The sequence below is a fragment of the Erythrolamprus reginae genome, chromosome 1 (assembly GCF_031021105.1).
Source record: "Erythrolamprus reginae isolate rEryReg1 chromosome 1, rEryReg1.hap1, whole genome shotgun sequence".
NCBI classification, from domain to species: domain Eukaryota; kingdom Metazoa; phylum Chordata; class Lepidosauria; order Squamata; family Dipsadidae; genus Erythrolamprus; species Erythrolamprus reginae.
In genome coordinates, this window is record NC_091950.1 from 268,493,229 (window position 1) to 268,513,817 (window position 20,589).

The following is a 20,589-nucleotide window of genomic DNA, read 5'->3' on the forward strand; positions in this document are numbered from 1 at the left end:
AGAATTCTCATTATCTGGATACATCAGGAGTGGAGTAATGCCCTCTTGTTCTCCCCAGCCAGCCCAGTCCTTCTATCCCCAGAATTCAGTGAAGTTACACACTTAGGAACATTTATTTTAAGGTGCTGAGACACCTAGTGACAGCTCCTGAAGGCTCTTCTTTGCTTTCTTGGTGGAACATGGAAAGGAAGTTCTTGGTTAACCAAGTCCATATTAGGTTCAATGCTGCTGTAGGAATTTTTCCAAAAGAGTTGGGAGAGAGTTTGTTCGTTTCGATTCGATTTCTAGGCCGCCCTTCTTCAAGGACTCAGGGCGGCTTACAACATAAGTAATACAGTACACAAATAGTACACAAAAGCACATTATAAATTGAAAGTTTTAAACTAAATTAAAAATTAACCCCAATAAAACATTTTTAAAAACCTTTCCAACGGAACTCATCCAACATTGAAACCTTACATTCAGTCTTCCCCAAGTTCAACGGTCCCAAGCCTGCCAGCATCAGGGCTTTTTAAGCATCTTCCGAATGGCCGGGAGAGTGGGAGCAGTGCGAATCTCAAGGGGGAGTTCATTCCACTGGGTTGGCCCCCCCACAGAGAAAGCTCTTCCCCTAGGGCCCGCTAGCCGGCATTGTTTGGCTGACGGGACCTGGAGAAGGCCAACTCTGTGAGCCCTAACAGGTCGCTGGGATACATGAGGCATATTACCCGTAGGTAATATAGTCCTATGCCATGAAGCCCCTCCCTCTCATCCTCCAACATTTAAGCTCTTCTTCCTGCTCAGGCAAGAAAATTGGATCTTCACCAGGGGAAACGGTATGCACATAGGTTAGTTGTATGGTGAGGCTGGCACAGTAGGCAAAACTGGAGTTGTGTCATTTGTAGCTCAGCATGTGGAAGTGAACCCAGCCACTGTCCTAACACGTCATGTGAACCAGCCATCACATGTTCATTTGGGCATAGGTTATATGTACCTGTACAATATTTTGTTATTCTGCCAATGATAACGGCATGCTCAAAGCAGGGAAAAGTGTTGAAGCTGCGCCTAGGTTGTTTTCACCTAATTTATGCCAGAAATACAGTGATACCTCGTCTTACAAACTTAATTCGTTCCATGACCAGGTTCGTAAGATGAAAAGTTCGTAAGACGAAGCAATTTTTCCCATAGGAATCAATGTAAAAGCAAATAATGCGCGCAACCCCATCCCAAAAGTCACCCCCTTTGCCTTGCGCCGCTGGGAATCCCCGCCTCCGGACCTCTGTTGCCAGTGCTGGGATTTCCCTGAGCCTCCCCTCGCAGGGAAACCCCACCTCTGGACTTCCCGAAGTGCTGGGATTTCCTTGAGGCTCCCCTCACTGGGATTCAAAGCAGCGCCGGCAAAAATGAAGGGATTCCCTTCATTTTTGCCATCGTTGCTTTAAATCCCAGTAATGGGAGCTTCAGGGGAATCCCAGCAGTTCGGGAAGTCCAGAGGTGGGGTTTCCCTGCGAGGGGAGGCGAGGGGAAATCCCAGCACTTCGGCTGGCAACGGAAGCCCGGAGGTGGGGCATCCCAGCAGCAGCGGATTGGGTTCGTAAGGTGAAAATAGTTCAGAAGAAGAGGCAAAAAAATCTTAAGCACCGGGTTCGTATCACGAAAAGTTTGCATGAAGAGGGTTTCGTAAGATGAGGTATCACTGTATTGCAAAGGTTAGTGCTGGGTTTTTTTTCTCTCCCCCACCCCCACCCCCACCCCCCAAAAAAAGAGATAGAGTTCCAAAAAGCAAGAAAATGTTTTAGGTGACAAATTATCTTATAGAATCAGTGTATAAATAATAAACAATTTGACATGGCTAAAAAGAACTGATAATATTTTAAACTTGGTTTTATTAGCTGTCCTCATATTGAATTCATAACTACGCTAAAATATTTTCTCTTTTTCAGATTGGGCATATTGATGGAGATCCTAATCGGAAAGGTGCTTTTCCTGTATCATTTGTGCACTTTATTGTTGATTAAACCACTCCCTGCAAGTGGAAAAGTTTCCCTTTCTAGATTTCATTGGGACTCCCTGTTCATCATCAGATGCCTCACTTGGGATACTTCAAAATAACATAGTTGAATCTTCATTATGTTTCAGTTCTTGAAATTATTTTCCATGGGATTTTTATAACAAAAGAGTCTCGCTCAAAAAAAAAATATGTTTGTGATGATTGCCAAAAGCTGCAAAAACAGAAGAGCCCAAATCCATGACAATGTGAAAGGCACATTAAGAAAGCTAGGAGATTAATGTCTTGAGTGCACTACAGTTAGTGCCAATATCAGGCCTACAATAAGTATTTAACTTTTGTGGTGAGCATGGCTTTATGAGATCAGTCTCAGGACTGTAAAGTAAACTGAAAATTGAAATTTCATTTTAAAGAATGAGTTTCTTTTAGTCTTATTTAGTACATTGAAACACTTCAAGAAAAATAAGAACACCCCCGCTCAGTTGTGACATGGTGGAGTTTCCTCTTATCCATGTCCGCAGCCATCCACAATGTTTATTAATCGGAGAAGTAGGGTGGGGGTGGAGAAGTCTTTTGCCAAAGGCTTCTAAATAGCAATCTCAATCATTATTATTTTTTTAAATGCACGGATGGAAAGGACTGAAAGTGATAGAAACCCAGCCCTATTTAATGTCCCAAAGTAGTAATCTAACCCCATTTGAGGAAATCTGTATAAGTACACATTTGCACAGCATCCATTTCTGTTACAGAAAGACGAGTCTAGAATCCACAAGTAAGGTACCTAAGAATTAGGTAAAGAAAATCCATGTCTCCGAACAGTAGAACCCTTTTCCCCCTGTCGAAAAGGAGTTATGGATGCAAGGGGATGGACCATCACGACACCCAAGCAGTGATGAATATGTGCTTGAAAATGACTCTGCACTAGGCAGCTGCACTGGCCGGCTTGAGACATTTGGAGTCCAATGAAAAGGTTACAAAACCTGTTGTTAAAATACTTTGGGCTAATCTAATAACCTAGTCTAGTTTACCCATTGCTTGAATAGCCTGTGTTTCCTTATGACGGCTTGTACCAGCACAAATGGAAGTCTGGGTACCTTCACTTGGGAAATAGCTTTTAAGATTTTATACCTTTGTAATACAAAGGAAGAAATTAGGAATATTTATCAGTTTATCAGGAAAAAAGAAGAAGGTACTGTTCTCCCTGCCAATCTCCCCTTGTCAGGAGAAAAGCTTTAAGATAAAGCAGTCCGAGAAAAAAAAAATTGCACGTGGCCCTCATACGTATCTCAGTGGAAGACTGTTTCCTTGGAGCAGCAAACTTAAGTAATATGCATAGATATTCATGAAGATGCTTGGTTAGGAACGTCCTCAGTTGCATTAAAGAAATATTTTAGTAATTTGACGTGTAGATATTTTAAAACCTGAAATCTGATTACCTCGTTTTATAAGTATGAGGTCATAGTTTTCTATACTAAATATGCAGTTAATATTTTATGCCATACACTAATTACCCTCGCGGTAAAGGGGGGGGGAGGGGGAAAAACCAGGATACTGATAAATTTAAATGGGAAAGTTTATGACATATTACTTACAGTCCTTTTCTTTGAAAACAAGTTGTAAAGCACATAGTGGTATGTTCATTCTGAGATTGCTATGGTTAACAGTGTCATAGTCACTGATCCAAATGGCCCTGTGCTAAAGGTACACACTGCTGTCTGGCAAGCAGTTTTGTCTGTTTGTGGACTTGCACCTGTGTACTGAAATATATTCTAAAACATGGTAGGTAACACTGTTAATAATTGTGAATAGATTTCATAATTCAAAACGAATAGACTCTTACAGAACATAGCTATGTCCTTTTAATGTTTGTATATTGTGATATTGTAACGGTTTTTATTTTGCATATATGCTACCCAACACGTGCAGTGGTAGCATAGAATTAGAATATCAATGTCCAGGTCACATTGGCTTTGATCACAAGTTTTGTGACTATCGTATCTCTAGATTTATCAAGAGAACTTTGAATTTCTGACCCAGAAATTATGTATATATTGGCTAGCGGAAGTGGAAATAGATGGGGGAAGGACCCTTTGGTATATTTATATTGGATGGGGGGAAAATGCTGGATCTCGATATTTCTGTTGCCTTGCTAAAATGGTACATTTGGGGCAATTTGTCAGATGTATTGATGCAAATCAGTTGGTTGATATTAAGAACAATATGAGTGGTTGCAGTGCGATGGAGGAGCAAACTGGAATATTTTCAAGCTAGTTTTGTTGTATGTTTTAAAGCTAAGTCTGCATATTCAAAGTTCCCATTGAAATATATATGTATATTAGGAGAATAGTTGGCCACTACACATTTATTCAGAGGCTGATTAATTCAGTTGGGTTTTAACTCTTTATGTTTATATGCCTGGCAAATGCAAGGAAATAATTTGTCACATTATTTTGCACATTACTTACAGTGTTTAACACAGAATCTTTTAACAACTATGTGCAAAATAGCCTTTGGAAGCTTCTTTGGCCTCAGATTTCACACTGGGTAGGAGGATCCAATGAACTGTAGTAGATATGTACTGTACTTCAAGATGCTTGGACTAAAATAGTTTTCCAATGCCAAAACTTCTTTTGAAACCAAGGATAACATCATTCTCTATAATACATGTAGCTGTCAGACTAACAAAAAATAAAAGTCACGAATTTGCCGAAAAGATACGATTAATCTGAAGAAAATGGCTAAACAATTGAAGGTTTCAGATAATCCTGAAAAACACTTGATTATGGCTACTAGACAATCTTAAATGAGTATTTTCTCACACTACATCAGTATGATAGTCTTGTAAGAAACATTTCAAAATACTATTTGTGTGACATGTAATGTTAACTTATGACAGGACAAATAAGCTGGATTTTTTTTAAAAAAAAAACAACACGCTGAACTCTGTAAGATCATTCAGACTTCATGACTGACAACAGAGATGGCCATGTTCAACAAACTGTTACCAAGCACATACGATTACTGTGTTAACCATTTTTAAAGGAGCATAAGACACTTAAAATGCAGTTCAGAATGCTACTTGAGATGTATAATTTTTAATGTGATGGTTTTGATTGTTTAGTTGCAGAGCAACTGTATACATTGTATAACCTAAGACCATTTCTTATTTTTTAGTGTCTAGAGGCAGTGATTTATAATTGGAGCATGATTAATTTTACTTACGTTAACTCGGTCATTAGACTGAAAAAATAAACTACTTTAAGCCTCATATTGACTCTTTGTGTTTATGTGAAACATATCCTTTGAAATTGAGTGTTCTGGAATGGAAGAGTGATACTCCAAATGGTTTGGACTCAAAATGGTTTGTAAATCTAATAACATATGTAGCCTTCCTAACTCTGATCCTACATGATATGCTTCTGTTTTCTTAAGAGTCAAATACAGTATACACATAACTAAGATAATAATAATAATAATAATAATAATAATAATAATAATAATAATAATAATAATAATAATAATAATAAAAACAGAAACATAGAAGTCTGACGGCAGAAAAAGACCCCATGGTCCATCTAGTCTGCCCTTATACTATTTTCTGTATTTTATCTTAGGATGGATATATGTTTATCCCAGGCATGTTTAAATTCAGTTACTGTGGATTTATCCACCACGTCTGCTGGAAGTTTGTTCCAAGGATCCACTACTCTTTCAGTAAAATAATATTTTCTCATGTTGCTTTTGATCTTTCCCCCAACCAACTTCAGATTGTGTCCCCTTGTTTTTGGGTTCACTTTCCTATTAAAAACACTTCCCTCCTGATAATAATAATAATAATTTATTAGATTTGTATGTCGCCTAGTCATCTGTCAGTGACTAGACAGATATATATTTCATTGATCCCCCCCCCCCCAAGTTTATGAAATGTTGAAATAGTTTAATTTAGCACAGACTAAGAGGACATTCTGTGGGTTTTTGGTCCCACTGTTTAATGACAGCAATGACAAAATTATATACAGTTTAAACATTATACCAAAATATTTTTCAAAAATACTCTGTTGCGGATACAAACTCTTTTTCTCCAGGTATTGAAGTCATTGGAAAAACTACTTTTTTCAGGATGACGTATCGATGTCAGTATTCAGGACTTTTCAGCTGTTAAAACTGAGTCAAAGGCTGTGGACAGCACTTTACAAACAGCTTGAGCTTGTTCCTGCATTTTAGAAAATAGTAAGAAGCTCTCAGTTTTCACCAGCACACAAAACATTTTATTGTACCAATTACAGGAAGTTTTTCTGCTTCAGCTCCCAGTTGATCAATGCTTACTATGTGTAATAGTGGCTGCAAGAATGTAACCTGTGGCTATAAAAAGAGCAGAATTGGTTTAATGATCAACTGCTCTTTCTTAATACTGACCGTCCTTGACTTATGGTCATTTGTTTAGTGGTTGAAATCCCGACTGCTGAAAAAAGTGACCCACAACCAGCACTTGCACCTAAATCATCAGAAACATAGAAGATTGATGGCAGAAAAAGACCTCATAGTCCATCTAGTCTGCCCTTATATTATTTCTTGTATTTTATCTTAAGATGGATATATGTTTATTCCAGGCATGTTTAAATTCAGTTACTGTGGATTTACCGACCATCATAATGGGTGCTTGTCAATCGATATGTACACTGCTCAAAAAAAATAAAGGGAACACTTAAGAAAATGAATATAACTTCAAGTAAATCAAACATCTGTGAAATCAAACTGTCCACTTAGGAAGCAACACTGACTGACAGTCAATTTTATATGCTGTTGTGCAAATGGAATATTCAGTTAGAATATTTCATTCATTCAGATCTAGGATTTGAGTGTTCCCTTTATTTTTTTTAGCAGTATATTTACGATCATTGGAGCATTGGGGGGGGATGTCATATAATTGCCATTTGTGACCCTCCCAGGTGGCTTCTGACAAGTAAAGCCAATGGGGAAAGCCAACTTTAGTTTACAACCACAGCCCAAAAAAAAACCCCCAGTGCAAATGTCTCAGTGATAGATTCCAGCCCTTGTTAAGTTGGGGAATATCTGTAGAGCAGTGGTTCTCAACCTTTTTAATGCCATGACCCCTTAATACAGTTTCTCATGTTGTGGTGACCCCCAACCATAAGTCAAGTGCCAATTCAGCTTTAAGCTGATTGGCAGGAAGGTCAGAGGGACACCCCCCACTGCAAATGCCTGATTGGTCGAATTGTAAAAATATGTTCCAAGGTGCTAGAACAGAAGCTTTAGTTACTAATACCATGGGAAATTTGTCTTTTCCCCTGATCTTAGGCGACCCCTGTGAAACGGTCGTTCGACCCCCAAAGGGGTCCCGACCCCCAGGTTGAGAACCACTGCTGGAGAGGATCAACACAGGTTATTCTATTGGTTTTTTTTACTACTAGTCTAGAAGTGGGATAGTAATCTTTCCAAGTGACATGAACTAGAGCTAGTCCAAAAACTTACAACCACAAATGAGCCCAACATTTATGTTGTTAAATGAGAAATGGGTTTTGCTGCATTGTATGATTTTTCTTGCCAGATTTGTTAAGTGAATCACTGCAGTTGTTCAATTAGTGATACAGTTGTTAAGCAAATCTTGTTTCCTCATTGACTTGGCTTGTCAGAAGATCAGAAAAGGGGACCACATGACTCTGGGACACTGCAACCGTCATAAATGTGAGTCAGCTATCAAGCATCCAAATGTAAAACACGTGACCATGGGGATGCTACAATGGTCATAAATGTGAAAAATGGTCATGAGTCACTTTTTTCAGTGCCCTTGTAACTTCGAACAGTCACGTGAACTGTTGTAAGTTGAGGACCACTTATACAACCTCTCGATGTATTGGCTTGCTGGTTGGGACAGAGGACACAGTTGGCATCAAAAATATCAAAGGCCACCAGGCTACTTACTCCTGTCACAATCCTGCTTCTGCATAAATGTATATGGTACTCCAACATCTTACACCAATTCTGTCACATTTAGGAGGTCTAGTGCATATATTGGGCCAGGGGTGGGTTGCAACTTATCTCACTGCCAGTTCACTTCCTCCCACAGCATACACACATTGCGTGCCACACTGCACAAGTGTGCATGCACAGTGCCAAAAACCAAGCTTCCAAAAACAAGATGGTGCTGCCTATGGCACTACCATTAGAACCAGTTCGGGGGGGGGGGGGGGCAATTGGCGATCATTCCTGGTTTGGCAAGCAGGGCGGAAATTCCCACTACCGGTTCTAAAGAACTGGTCCAAACTGGGAGCAACCCACCTCTGATATTGGGGCATAATGCATAGGGATTGTTGTGGTAGGCTCTGGCCCAAGGAATGTAGAGGTGGATGCAGGGGAAACTTCAACATGTCATAGGCCTGTTTTATTGCCGACAGAGTCAGATAGTTCAGTTTCCTCGGACGAAGAAGAAGGTGGGAGTGACTTGGAAGAGGGGGGCTTGGCACACAGCCCAGGAAGTCAATCTCCATTATCTTCGGTTGATTCGGATGCGGAAGTCTTGGACCCACGCGGGTGCAGAGTTATGCGTAGAAGAGACCAATTGAGGGCATATTACAGGAGATAAGAGAGGCCACCTGTGTTTGGGTGGGGCTCCAGTAATTAGTGCTGCTGATATAAATAGCAGCGTTTGGATTTGGCCGTTGTGGAAGATTATCTGATCGTTGTGCTTCAGGACTGCCTTGCTGTCTCCCGCTAGCTAAGAACTTAAGGACTGATTAAGGGAATTGTACAGCCTACCAGGTTGTTTGGGCACGAGTGCTCTTTGCAATACAAAAAGAGTGCTTAGTTTATTTTGAATTTTGTGATAAAGAACATTGTTTTGAATTTTCAAACGTGTGTGTGTCTGAAATTTGTACCCTTGAATTTTCGGGAGGCTCATACCAGAGAGCCCGACAGAACAGGGATTAGCCCAATACACATTAAATAATATTTTGCAAGAATGTGCGGTAGGTGGATTTTTAAAATACAATCAATCTTACCAAACTATTGCACTGGTAAATCCAAAGGTTATATTCTTCAGCGTTTGAATCTGTTGTCTTCAAAGCCAATAAACTCTTCCCTGCTCCTAAGCCATCATCGTAGCAGACCATCCGGACAATTAGGTAGAGTGCATGTCTATGCAAAACATCCTGAAAGTTCTACTAATTAATTTAAATTATCATGAAAGAGAGAAAAAAAAACACCATATCACCAATATTTCCAAACCCTCAACGCTAGCCTTTGGAGAGAGACTGTTGTTCTAAACTGTATTTACTGAACATATTATTATGAAGAGTTACATCATAGGCTAGCAAAATCTAATTTCCTATTATCAGTTAAGGTAGTGATGACCACATGTTTAGGAGCCTAAACAACATTGAAATGTAAAGTGCATCTGTTTAGCAACAAAGGAGAGAAAACAACAAACTAACTAACATCCATCTCTTTTGGAAAAAAATTCCATTTATCCAGGGATAGATTAAAGGAGACAAAACTGTCAACGTAATAATTACTTTGGGATGGAAATAATTGTTTTTAAATTTCCTTAGAAAATTCCAGCCACACATCACCTGTCTTAAGACTAGACGATGCCTAAGCAACACATTCAGCTGGTTGACTGGCTACTTGAACCAGCTCCTATTGCTGGTTCTCTATCCAGAGAACCAGCAATAATTTCCAATATGTTCAAATTACCCTACATGATGGGGAAATCCTAAAGGGGAAGCCAAAAATAAAACTCAACCTAGAGAACAGGAAATCTCTTGGGGAGAAAAGTAATAAAAAATGACATCGCTAGTTAGGTTGAACAGAATACAGTGGTCCCTTGACTTTCACAGGGGATACGTTTTAAGACCGCCCGCGAAAGTCAAATTTCCGTGAAGTGGAGACGCTCCCTTCCTCCCCCTCCCTCCTCCATTCCTGGTTTTACTTACCCCCAGAACCCGCAGAGGCAATGGGGCGGCAAGCTGGGGGCTTTGCTGCGCTCGCTGGCAGTGTCTCCCATAGCGGCGGCAGCACCGGTGCTCAGGGTCAGGGCAGGGGAAGGGGAAGCTCAAGGCAAGAGGGATCCAGGCTGGTCAGTTGGGAGGTCTGACACTAATACAAAGGGAGACGGCTTAGGTGGGTGGGGGAAGAAGAGGCGGCGGCAGTAAGTGCCGGCGGCGGAAAAAGAGGCCAGTAAATGATCATCTCCATCCAGTTGCCCCGGCTCTATCCCAATTCAAGGGAATACAGGATCATAAAATTTATTTCTGAATGCTTTTCAAGATGTGTAGCTCTTGTCGAGACTGAAAGTTGCAGTCACTGCTAGTACACGGCATATTCCCATTCATAGACACCAAATGTCTCTGGACTGCTACAGAGATGTTGATACAGTCCTCTCGCAAGGCTCAGCTTCAAGTGGAACATGCCAACGCTCCGAGAATTAAAGGGGAGGGATCGGGAGGCTGGGGCGGAAGCGGAGCTTTTATTTAAAGAAGCAGGATGGCAGGGGGGGAGTAGGAGAGTTAAAACGCACAGTATTGTACATCGGGCGACCGCAGGAAAACCCGTGGTGTTCAAAAAACCCGTATTTTTTTCATTAATATTTTTTTAAAAACGTGGTATAGCCTTTCCGCGAAAGTCAGACCCGCGAAAATCAAGGGACCACTGTATTCTGAAAGAGGAATGAATTCTCATTTCGTTGCAATACTGTCAGTGCAACATTTTGCAACAAGGTTCACTTTTTTTTATAAACTCAGGGGCTCAAATATGCAATCATGCTTGGAACAAGATTCCAATATTTTCTGTTATTAAACCTCTTCAGCCGAAAGGTTTTACTGAAAATACATTGAATTTCTTGGGGTAGAGGAAAGCTACAAACCAGCAGATCTGAAAACAGTGGGTCACTTCTGGATGGAATTTGAAGTAGAAATTGAGGCTTTTTTGCCTCTCGGAGGTTTCATGCAATTTTGGTTTAGTAAAATTTAGTTGCTTCTTAAAAAGGAATTCAAAAGGTCAGCCACACAAGCTAAAATAATCATGTGGCCTAATATGCAGGCCACAGAATGTCATGCCTGCAAGATTTCAAGATGTCTGTGAACCAGTGGGGAAATCTAATTACCTTCCCTACTGGTTGGGAAGTGCAAGCTTCGCACGCTTTTTCACCCACACTCCACTCACTTGTATGTTTTCACACTCTGCATGCACAGATAGTTTTGCACATGTGCAGGAGGTTAAAAAGAAAAGGGCACTGTCTGGGTGGTAGGCGGAGCCTTGTGCTGCCACCACTACTGGTTCTCGGAACCACTGGCCGCTAACGGTACGCCCGAACTGGTGGCATTTTACCCCCGATATAAACTTACTACAGTGGTACATCATGATACGAACCCCTCACCATACGAACAACCCGAGATACGAACCCGGGGTTCGGATATTTTTTGCCTCTTCTTACGAATGTTTTCCATCTTACGAACCCGCCCCCGCCGCCTGGCTGTTGCTTTTTTGCGGGGGGGTTTCATTGAACGCATTAATTCATTTTTCATTGTTTCCTATGGGAAACAATGTTTCGCCTTATGAACTTCACCTTACGAACCTCCCCCGGGAACCAATTAGGTTCGTAAGACGAGGTATTACTGTATTTTAAAATGACCCAGAGGAAGGAGAAAAGAATTTACATTGCTTCTATAATCATGCTAATTGCATCTTTTAAAACCATTCGTTACTTACACACTGATCCAATGATGTGACTTTAATACCGTATTTGGAAACTCCCATGATAAATTCTTCTTCCCCAGGAACAAAGGGCAGCTTTCCATCTTGCTTTGGAAATAAAAATAAAAATGGTATTCTGACATGAAAGCATAAATGGCAAGTTGCTCTATTTGGTTTATAGAAATACTAGTAGAATTCTAACTGTTTACTGTTAAAACGATTTCTCATGCTTGGTTTTTTTTTAAATTGTCCTATTTCTTCTCTGTTTTGTTAAAGCACTTTTTTTTAGTAATTGAAAAGCATGATGTATCTAAGTTCTTGAGATAGCTGACAAGTGCTTTACATAAGCTTAACTGTTTTGGCTTTGAAGTAGTGTAAGAATCCTGACCTTATGGTGTATGGATTTTAGTTTATGGCTTATTCATGCAAATCCATTCAACTCGTTTTAAAAAAAGCATGATTATGCAACTTAGCTAAAATAGACATCCTTTACCTGTGCCACATCTATATAATTAATCAAATCCAGGGGTCCCTCTAAAATCTTGCTTTCGTCGAGATTCAGCTTTTCAATGGCACCAACATATTTCACTCGAAATTCAGCACAAGTATCTGAATTGCTGTTACTTTGGCCTATAAACAAACACATTTAATCACACATCTAAGTCATTTTTAGTTGTTAACAAGCTGCTTAGGACATTTAAAGGACTCAGATTCATGACCTATCCCACATAACTGAACTACGATCTAATAACATTGGTATCACGATGTTTTCAGAACTGCTGGTTTTAATGTTGGGAAAGTCCATAGGAGAGAAAGTACTTAACCCTTTATCTCTACACCAAGAAATAATGAAGCATTATTTTCACATTATCACTTTAGAACCACAACAGAATAGCTTTGTAGCCTCTTTAGTTCAATATCTTATTCAGTCTAGAACAGGCCTGTCAAACTGGCAGCCCTTGGGCTGGTATATGTCACATACAAGCTACGCCCACCCTGGCTCTGCAAAGGCAATAAACATCACGATATATCACGACGCAATCAAATTTGATACCCATGGTCTAGAACAGTGATGACGAACCTTTTTTTCCCTCCGGTGCCGAACGAGCATGCCTACGCACTATCGCGCATGTGTGAGTGCCCAAACCCATAACTCAATGCCTGGGGGCCCCCCGAAAAGAGCTTCCCCGGCCCCTGAGAGGCCCCCTAGAGGCCGGAAACAGCCTGTTTTGGTGGGCCCAGTAGGCTCGTGTTTCGCCCTCCCCAGGCTCTAAAGGCTTCCCTGGAGCTGAAGGAAGGTAAAAATGCTTTCCCCCATCCCCCTGGAGGCTCTCTGGAAAGCAAAAACGCCCTCCCAGAGCTTCAGTACAAGCCAAAATGAGCTGGCCGGCACACACAAGCACATTGGAGCTGAGCTAAGGCAACAGCTTATGTGCCAGCAGATATGGCTCTGCGTGCCACCTGTAGCACCTGTGCCATAGGTTCGCCATCACTGGTCTAGAACTTAAAAGATCCAAAGCATCCCTGCCTCTGCTTGAAAATGTCCAATGAGAAAAATACTCTCACATTCTCAAATTAGTTTCATTGCCAACGTATATTTTTCTGAAGAGATTTAGCATAATAAGTCAACTGAAAACTGAGATATACCCATTACAGTGGAAAATCTTTGTCCCTTTCTGTGGAGCACCTTCATTCTGGAAGCATTGTGTCTTTTTGTCTCTCTCCATCCCCCCCGCCCTCCAAGACTAGTCTTCCACATTTATTTTATTGTTATGGTTGCCAAATTTATAAAACTCTAGAGATTTAAGATAAACCTTAAGTTGCTTAGAAACAGAAAAAGAATTACAAAACAAAACAAATGTCCAGTTTTGTCGTTACAAGTAATGACTCTTGACATTTCTTTCAGGTTCAAGAGATTCTTTATTGAGTACATCGTACCAGCACATATACATAGCAACAGATTTAGACTTATATACCGCTTCGTGGTGCTTTTATAGCCCTTTCTAAGCGGTTTAGAGAATCAGCATATTGCCCCCAACAACCTGAGTCTTAATTTTACCCACCTCGGGAGGATGGAAGGCTGATTCAACCTTGAGCCGGTGGTGAGATTTGAACTGCTGAACTACAGCTAGCAGTTAGCTGAAGTAGCCTGCAGTGCTGCACTCTAAATACTGCACCGCCCCAGGGGAAGCTAGCTTTAAATTATTCCCACGTTCGGGGACAGTTAAAAGAATAGGACCTCCCCTTTGTCCTTCAGGTCACATGGGCCAATCAGTCCAGGTGTGGATTCCCACTCAACTTCAACAAATGTCCTTTGAAGTGATCTTCGTTCACATACCAAATGGGAAATGTTGTGACTAGTCAGCTGAGGCACAATATTCCTGAGGTCCCCCCACCATAGTTCCCTCTAAGCTGAGCAGTGAGCCATGGCTCACTTAAAAATCATCATCAACTCAGAGTTTTCCAAACCTGCCCAGAAGCCGACAGGGAAAGAGTGAGAGGGAAGGAGAGAGAGAGGAAGAGAGGAAGAGAGAGAAACAGATAGAAAAAAGAGAGGAAGGAACAGAGAAAGAAAAAGAATGGGAGTAAGGAAGAGAGAAAGAAAATTAAAATCTATTTTGAAACTAGCTCAACTATTTAAGTGGCATTTTGATATTGATAGAGTTGCCCTATTATGAGCTCACTGTTATAGACACAAAGTACAGTATTTTAATTTGAAATTCTCTGAGGCAAAACAGGGTGGGTTATTTGTTTGTTTGTTTATTTATTTATTTATTTATTTTTATTTATTATTTCTGTGCCGCCCAGTCCCGAAGGGACTGCCGCTCAGACACTATACTTTTCCGCCCCCCCCAAAAAAAATTAGAGGGAACACTGCCCCCCACCCCATGTTCTCCCCCAACCCCCTGAATGAAATGAAGCAGGAGTAAGCATGGCTTCAGCTGAAGTCGTTTTGCAGGTTGGCATCCAAAACATGAAAGAATAACAAACTAAGTGAGGTCAAGTTCTGCATATTCCATTCAGTAACTTTAATTTCTGTGAGATTATCCTACACTCTGACCCAGAGTGCCCAAGGGAAGAACCAGGTTTTTAATACGTTAAGTAAGGCCAACATATCCTTGATCTTCACCGCATTTCTCTTAACCACTATATTCTGCCTTCTATTTTTTTTCCAATAAATTTTATTAATTTTCTTAAAATAGACAAAACCAACAAACATACATTTAACATAGAAATGGGGTTGTATCTTCCCCGCTTATTCTGAAGTAAAATTTCAATACAGAAAAAAGAATACATTCAAAAAATACTTAAAATCAACTTATTACTTTAAATGAAAAGAAGAAATTTGTTTAACTTTTTGTAATAAATCTTCATACATAGACTAATTCTAACATAACTCTTAAATCATATCCCTGCTAATTCTAACATAACTCTTAAATTATATCTCTGCTAATACAATTCTCTTATTTATTTATTTATTTATTTATTTATTACTTTTAATATTTCTTCTTGTTTATCCATATATACACTTTGTTCCATATCTCATAAAATTCTGTTTCTTCTTGATCTTTTAACCGTCTTGTCATCATGTACATATATATTCTGCCTTCTAAAGAGGCTAACGTCACTTAGAAGGAACTAAGTCCTTGGATGCATCTTTCTAATCCTCAGGACAATGTATCTGAAATCCTGCAAAACCCAGCTGAGACGAATAAGGATAAACATATATTTTCTGTTTTGAAAAATAATGCCAGATGTAGACTTCCCCACATATAGTAGTATACATACTGTTCTAAATACTGTGCTCAGCTACACAGTCTTGTAAATGTAACACCTCAACAAGTTTCATACCTGAACTCTTTGTAGAGTCTGTATCCAGACTAGCAACGGTACTAGATCTCGAAAGCCCTCCAAGGCTAGAATCCACTGACTAGATAAGGAGAAAGATGAAGTTATTAAGGTCAAACAGGCTTTTTAAAAAGAAAACTGCCGTATTAAATATGAACTGCATTACAACGATAGATGTTCTAATTATTTAACAGGTTATTTTATTATTTTATTTATTTATTGGATTTGTATGCTGCCCCTCTCCGGAGACTCAGGGAGGCTCACAGCAACAATAAGACAGCGTACAACAATAATCCAATACTAAAAACGATTAAAAACCCATTAATATAAAAGCCAAACATACATACAAACATACCATGCATAAATTTGTAAAGGCCCAGGGGGAAAGAGTATCTCAATTCCCTCATGCCTGGCAACAGAGGTGGGTTTTAAGTAGCTTATGAAAGGCAAGGAGGGTGGGGGCAATTTTAATTTCTGGGGGGAGTTGGTTCCAGAGGGCCGGGGCCACCACAGAGAAGGCTCTTCCTCTGGGTCCCGCCACGCGGCATTGTTTGGTTGACGGGACCCGGAGAAGACCCACTGGTTGCTGGGATTCGTGTAGCAGAAGGCGGTCCCTGAGATAATCTGGTCCTTTTAATATGGGCTTTAAAAAAAATTCAGCTGGTGAGATGAGATCCTTCTCTTAGGTTCACCAAACCAAGAAGAAAACAATCAGCTCTTGATATTAGAAAGTGGTATCTAATCATCCTGGAATCCAATCACTATTTGTTGGGGGGAAAAGCACCAAATCAATATTACATGCAGCGAGGTATTTTTTTTAATGATTAATACTTGCATAGTGAACTTCGATTTCATCCTCCTACTCTTAAACCTACAGTAAAACCACCAGGAGGAAATTCCACTTCAATTTTTATTTTTAATCCCACTTTTATTTCTATAAATAACTCACGGCGGCAAACATGCTTCCTTCCTTCCTTCCTTCCTTCCTTCCTTCCTTCCTTCCTTCCTTCCTTCCTTGGTTTATTCATTCATTCATTCATTCATTCATTCATTCATTCATTTATTGGATTTGTATGCCGCCCCTCTCTGCAGACTCGGGGCGGCTAACAACAGCAACAAAAACAGCATGTAAATCCAATCCTAAAAATATCTTTTAAAAAAACCATTATTTGTAAAACTCAAACATACATACACACAAGCATACCATGCATAAATTGTAAAGGCTTAGGGGGGAAAGAATATCTCAGTTCCCCCATGCCTGACGGCAGAGATGGGTTTTTAGGAGTTTACGAAAGGCGAGGAAGGTGGGGGCAATTCTAATCTCTGGGGGGAGTTGGTTCCAGAGGGTCGGGGCCGCCACAGAGAAGGCTCTTCCTCTGGGCCCCGCCAAATGACATTATTTTGTTGATGGGACCCGGAGAAGGCCCTTTCCTCCTCCTATCTTCCCTACAACATATCTAAGGCAGCGCTAGAACTCATGGCCTCCCAGTTTTAGTTTACAGAGTTTTGGTTGACCAGCATTTACTTTGGACTATTGAAAAAAAAAAGTTTATAACGTTGATTTTATTTAAATTTAGTGAACTGTGGCAAAACAGAAAAAAATTGGCGAGGTTTACAGATCACACGAAGTAGGATAACTTAAAAAGTTGAAATAAAATATCCTGGAAGATAAAGGTGGGGGTATATGATCCCCCCCCCCCGCACCCCAAATCTGGGGAGTCGACAACAAACCAGGATCATGGCAATCGGTACCTGGATAGACATGAATGCAAATCCCACCCTTATATACTTGATCTTGATGCCTAATACAAATACGTTTTTTTTAAAATATTCAGCCCTGCCCTATTCCACCCTGCAGAAGCTGATGTCAGATTCACTTTGTCTATTCCAGGGGTAGGCAAACTTGGCTGTTCTATGACATGTGGACTTCAACTCCCAGAATTCCTGAGCTAGCATGACTGGCTCAGGAATTCTGGGAGTTGAAGTCCACAAGTCAGAGAAGAGCCAAGTTTGCCTACCCCTGGCATATTCCATTGCAACGAGCATCACCACAGCATTCGTCCGGTCCCCTTTCTCTTACTGTAGCAAAATGGTTCTGAAAAAATCTTCACATAATCTAAGCCAGGGGTCAGCAACCTACGGCTCTGGAGCCGCGTGTGGCTCTTTCATCCCTCTGCTATGGCTCTCTGTTGCTGGTCGGCATCATGATTTTGAGAGGAGCTTCCGGTTGGGAGTAGGGGAAGCAGGGCATGCCAGGAGGAGGCTCTATGGCAAGGGGTAGGTTTTTCAGTCAGCTCCATAATTGATAGGGCCTTCATTTAGGATTGGTAAAGGAAAAAGGATGTCAGAATTGAACAGGGGGTTTCCGGTTAGGGCCTTTGTGGCTCTTGGAGTGTACCGACCCCTGATCTAAGCAATATCTCATTCATCATTGATAATCCATTCTCAGCAATTCCTCCATGGCATTAGCATTTAGAAATAGACAGCTCATCTTAATATTCAATAGTACTTGCTCCTCAAGACAACTAGACACAAGAAGAGTTTTTTTCCCCGAACGTCATCACTCTGCTAAACAAATAATTCCCTCAACACTGTCAGACAATTTACTACGTCTGCACTACTATTACTACTAGATTTTTATCATCATTCCTATCACCCATTTCCTGCCACTTATGGCTGTATGACTGTAACTTTGCATTGTATCCTTAAGATTTTATTGATTTTTATTGTTTCTTCGTTGCTTATTTGACCCCTATGACACTCAAAGTGTTGTACCTCATGATTCTTGACAAATGTATAGTTTATTTTATGTACACTGAGAGCATATGCACCAAGACAAATTCCTTGTATGTGCAATCACACTTGGCCAATAAAGAATTCTATTCTATTCTATTCAAAAGAAATATTTTGTCTAGATAATTTGCTTAAACCTCTTTAGTAATCATGCCCTTGTCTGAAAAAATACTGTATATTTCATTGCTGAGAAACTTCAGAAGTTACATAGAAACATAGAAGACTGACGGCAGAAAAAGACTTCATGGTCCATCTAGTCTGCCCTTATACTATTTCCTGTATTTCATCTTACAATGGATATATGTTTATCCCAGGAATGTTTAAATTCAGTTACTGTGGATTTACCAATCACGTCTGCTGGAAGTTTGTTCCAAGGATCTACTACTCTTTCAGTGAAATAATATTTTCTCACGTTGCTTTTGATCTTTCCCCCAAATAACTTCAGATTGTGTCCCCTTGTTCTTGTGTTCACTTTCCTATTAAAAACACTTCCCTCCTGAACCTTATTTAACCCTTTAACATATTTAAATGTTTTGATCATGTCCCCCCTTTTCCTTTTGTCCTCCAGACATACAGATTGAGTTCATTAAGTCTTTCCTGATACGTTTTATGCTTAAGACCTTCCACCATTCTTGTAGCTCGTCTTTGGACCCGTTCAATTTTGTCAATATTTTTTTGTAGGTGAGGTCTCCAGTTGGTTTGTTTTATTGGATTTACGTACTGCCTATCTCTTCTAGAGGCACCAATGTCAATATAATTGTCTGAAAGGTACATTCTATCCTAAGTTGACAGAAAGTATGTTCAACTCTAGCTAGCTTCTGAAAATAGGATCAGGTCCTCATTTGTTTTTTTATTACTGACTAGGTTGAGTGGATTTGATGGAGGGCTGAAAAACAACATCCCTAGAGCAAAAGTGAGCAAGATCACATCTGGATAACCCACAGATGAAACAGAAGATGTTTTAAGATACATTTTCTTAAAATAAAACTATATCAAGTATACCTTACTTTGCTTTTAGTACTGATTTCACTGCTTTGTGAGCTGCTGCTGCTATGCCGCTTTTTTCCTTTCCTGAACATTTTTTTACTGATCCACAATCAAAACCAAAGCTGTAAAAGAGAAAAAAAGAAAACCCTGTTTCTTATGCAATTGAAAGTGCAATCTTGAAAAGATACCTACCTGGGCTTTGCGGATATACAACTGCACTTGGGGATAGAACTCACATTGCCAAAAGAATAGAGCGTGCCGTTCAGGAAATATGCCTAAATATTTATCTTCAACAAAGTAGAGATTATCAAAACCACCCTACACTGATAGTCTTTGACTAATCAGAAGCTTTTGGAGGGCTGGGAAGCAAATATCAACTTTTACTTAGCATTATTAACAAATTAAATTTCCTCTGAAGGAGATTGTCTAAGGCAGGTGTAGGCAAAGTTGGCTCTTGTGGACTTGTGGACTTCAACTCCCAGAATTCCTCACCCAATCATGCCAGTTCAGGAATTCTGGGAGCTGAAGTCCACATGTCATAGAAGAGCCAACTTTGCCTACTCCTGGTCTAGGGAACTGTCATAACCCTATTGACATAAAGGCTGGATCTGTGCAGTCCACAATAGTTTAATCTAATTACAGTTAATTTAATAATCCATCAGGATTTGCATGATGACTTAACAAGTCATTTGCATGATTTGACAAGTTTATCAAATGCATGGGACTGAAAGGCAGCCGCTGATCAGCAGAAGTAGCTTGAAGTAGTGCACTCTAACCATTGCACCACCGAGGCTCTTTTAGAGAGGAAACACCCCCACTTCCTTTCCATATGTTTTATTCCGTTAATATTACCTTACCGATATATATTTCGTTTCCCCCCTGTCCTTTTGCTTCTGAACCCTGAAAATCTGCATCACAGGTAGAAAGGCTACCACCCGGTGAAGCCTTTATCCGCAATCACCCGGTGGATGAAAACCATCCCAAATGGAAGCAACGCGACTGGTTCCAACCTTTTCTGGGAGCAGCAAAGGAGGGAGAGGCTCCCCTATTCTACAGACCTACAAAAGGGAAGCAAACCAATAAATAAATAAATAAACCGCCGCCTCTTTCTGAGCTCAAGATACTTTCCCACTCGGCATCGCCCTACAAAGCGCTCCGCGATTACGCGGAACGACTCCTCCACGCCTGAACGACCCAGAGGCGCACCAATGACATCTCGGGCTAGAGCAGCTAAGGCTTCTTCTTCTTCCTTCCGGGTGCCG

At 40.4% G+C, this 20,589-nt stretch overlaps 2 protein-coding genes across 5 annotated transcripts in view; one reads left to right on the forward strand and one right to left on the reverse strand.

Moving 5' to 3' along the window:
• The window catches only part of ASAP2 (ArfGAP with SH3 domain, ankyrin repeat and PH domain 2), a 131,499-nt gene extending 126,244 nt beyond the window's left edge, over window positions 1–5,255 (forward strand). For all 3 annotated transcript variants that reach the window (XM_070732959.1, XM_070732961.1, XM_070732960.1), the window contains one exon: window positions 1,923–5,255. In XM_070732959.1, coding sequence (XP_070589060.1) covers window positions 1,923–1,997 — 75 coding nt within the window. In that variant the 3' untranslated portion in view covers window positions 1,998–5,255. The remainder of the gene's footprint in view (window positions 1–1,922) is intronic.
• Window positions 5,256–5,940: 685 nt separating this feature from the next.
• On the reverse strand, window positions 5,941–20,564 carry ITGB1BP1 (integrin subunit beta 1 binding protein 1). 2 transcript variants are annotated; one of them, XM_070732963.1, is made up of 7 exons: window positions 20,185–20,564; window positions 19,348–19,449; window positions 15,551–15,629; window positions 12,192–12,328; window positions 11,714–11,806; window positions 9,007–9,156; window positions 5,941–6,200 (listed from the first exon to the last, which is right to left on the reverse strand). In XM_070732963.1, the coding sequence occupies exons 2-7, from the start codon at window positions 19,417–19,419 to the stop codon at window positions 6,129–6,131; spliced, it is 603 nt and encodes a 200-aa protein (XP_070589064.1). In that variant the 5' UTR covers window positions 19,420–19,449; window positions 20,185–20,564; the 3' UTR covers window positions 5,941–6,128. The 2 variants fall into 2 exon arrangements, with proteins under 2 accessions (XP_070589064.1, XP_070589065.1); XM_070732964.1 differs by having other exon boundaries at window positions 20,338–20,424.
• Between the last annotated feature and the right edge of the window lie 25 nt (window positions 20,565–20,589).

Coding starts and splice junctions, on each gene's coding strand:
- ITGB1BP1 (XM_070732963.1), bottom strand. CDS start 19,419: ATGTTCAGGAAAGGAAAAAAGCGGCATAGCAGCAGCAGCTCACAAAGC. Junction 11,807..12,191: donor ATTATATAGATGTGGCACAG/GTAAAGGATGTC, acceptor TTATTTCCAAAG/CAAGATGGAAAGCTGCCCTT. Junction 6,201..9,006: donor TTTACCAGTGCAATAGTTTG/GTAAGATTGATT, acceptor TCTAAAATGCAG/GAACAAGCTCAAGCTGTTTG.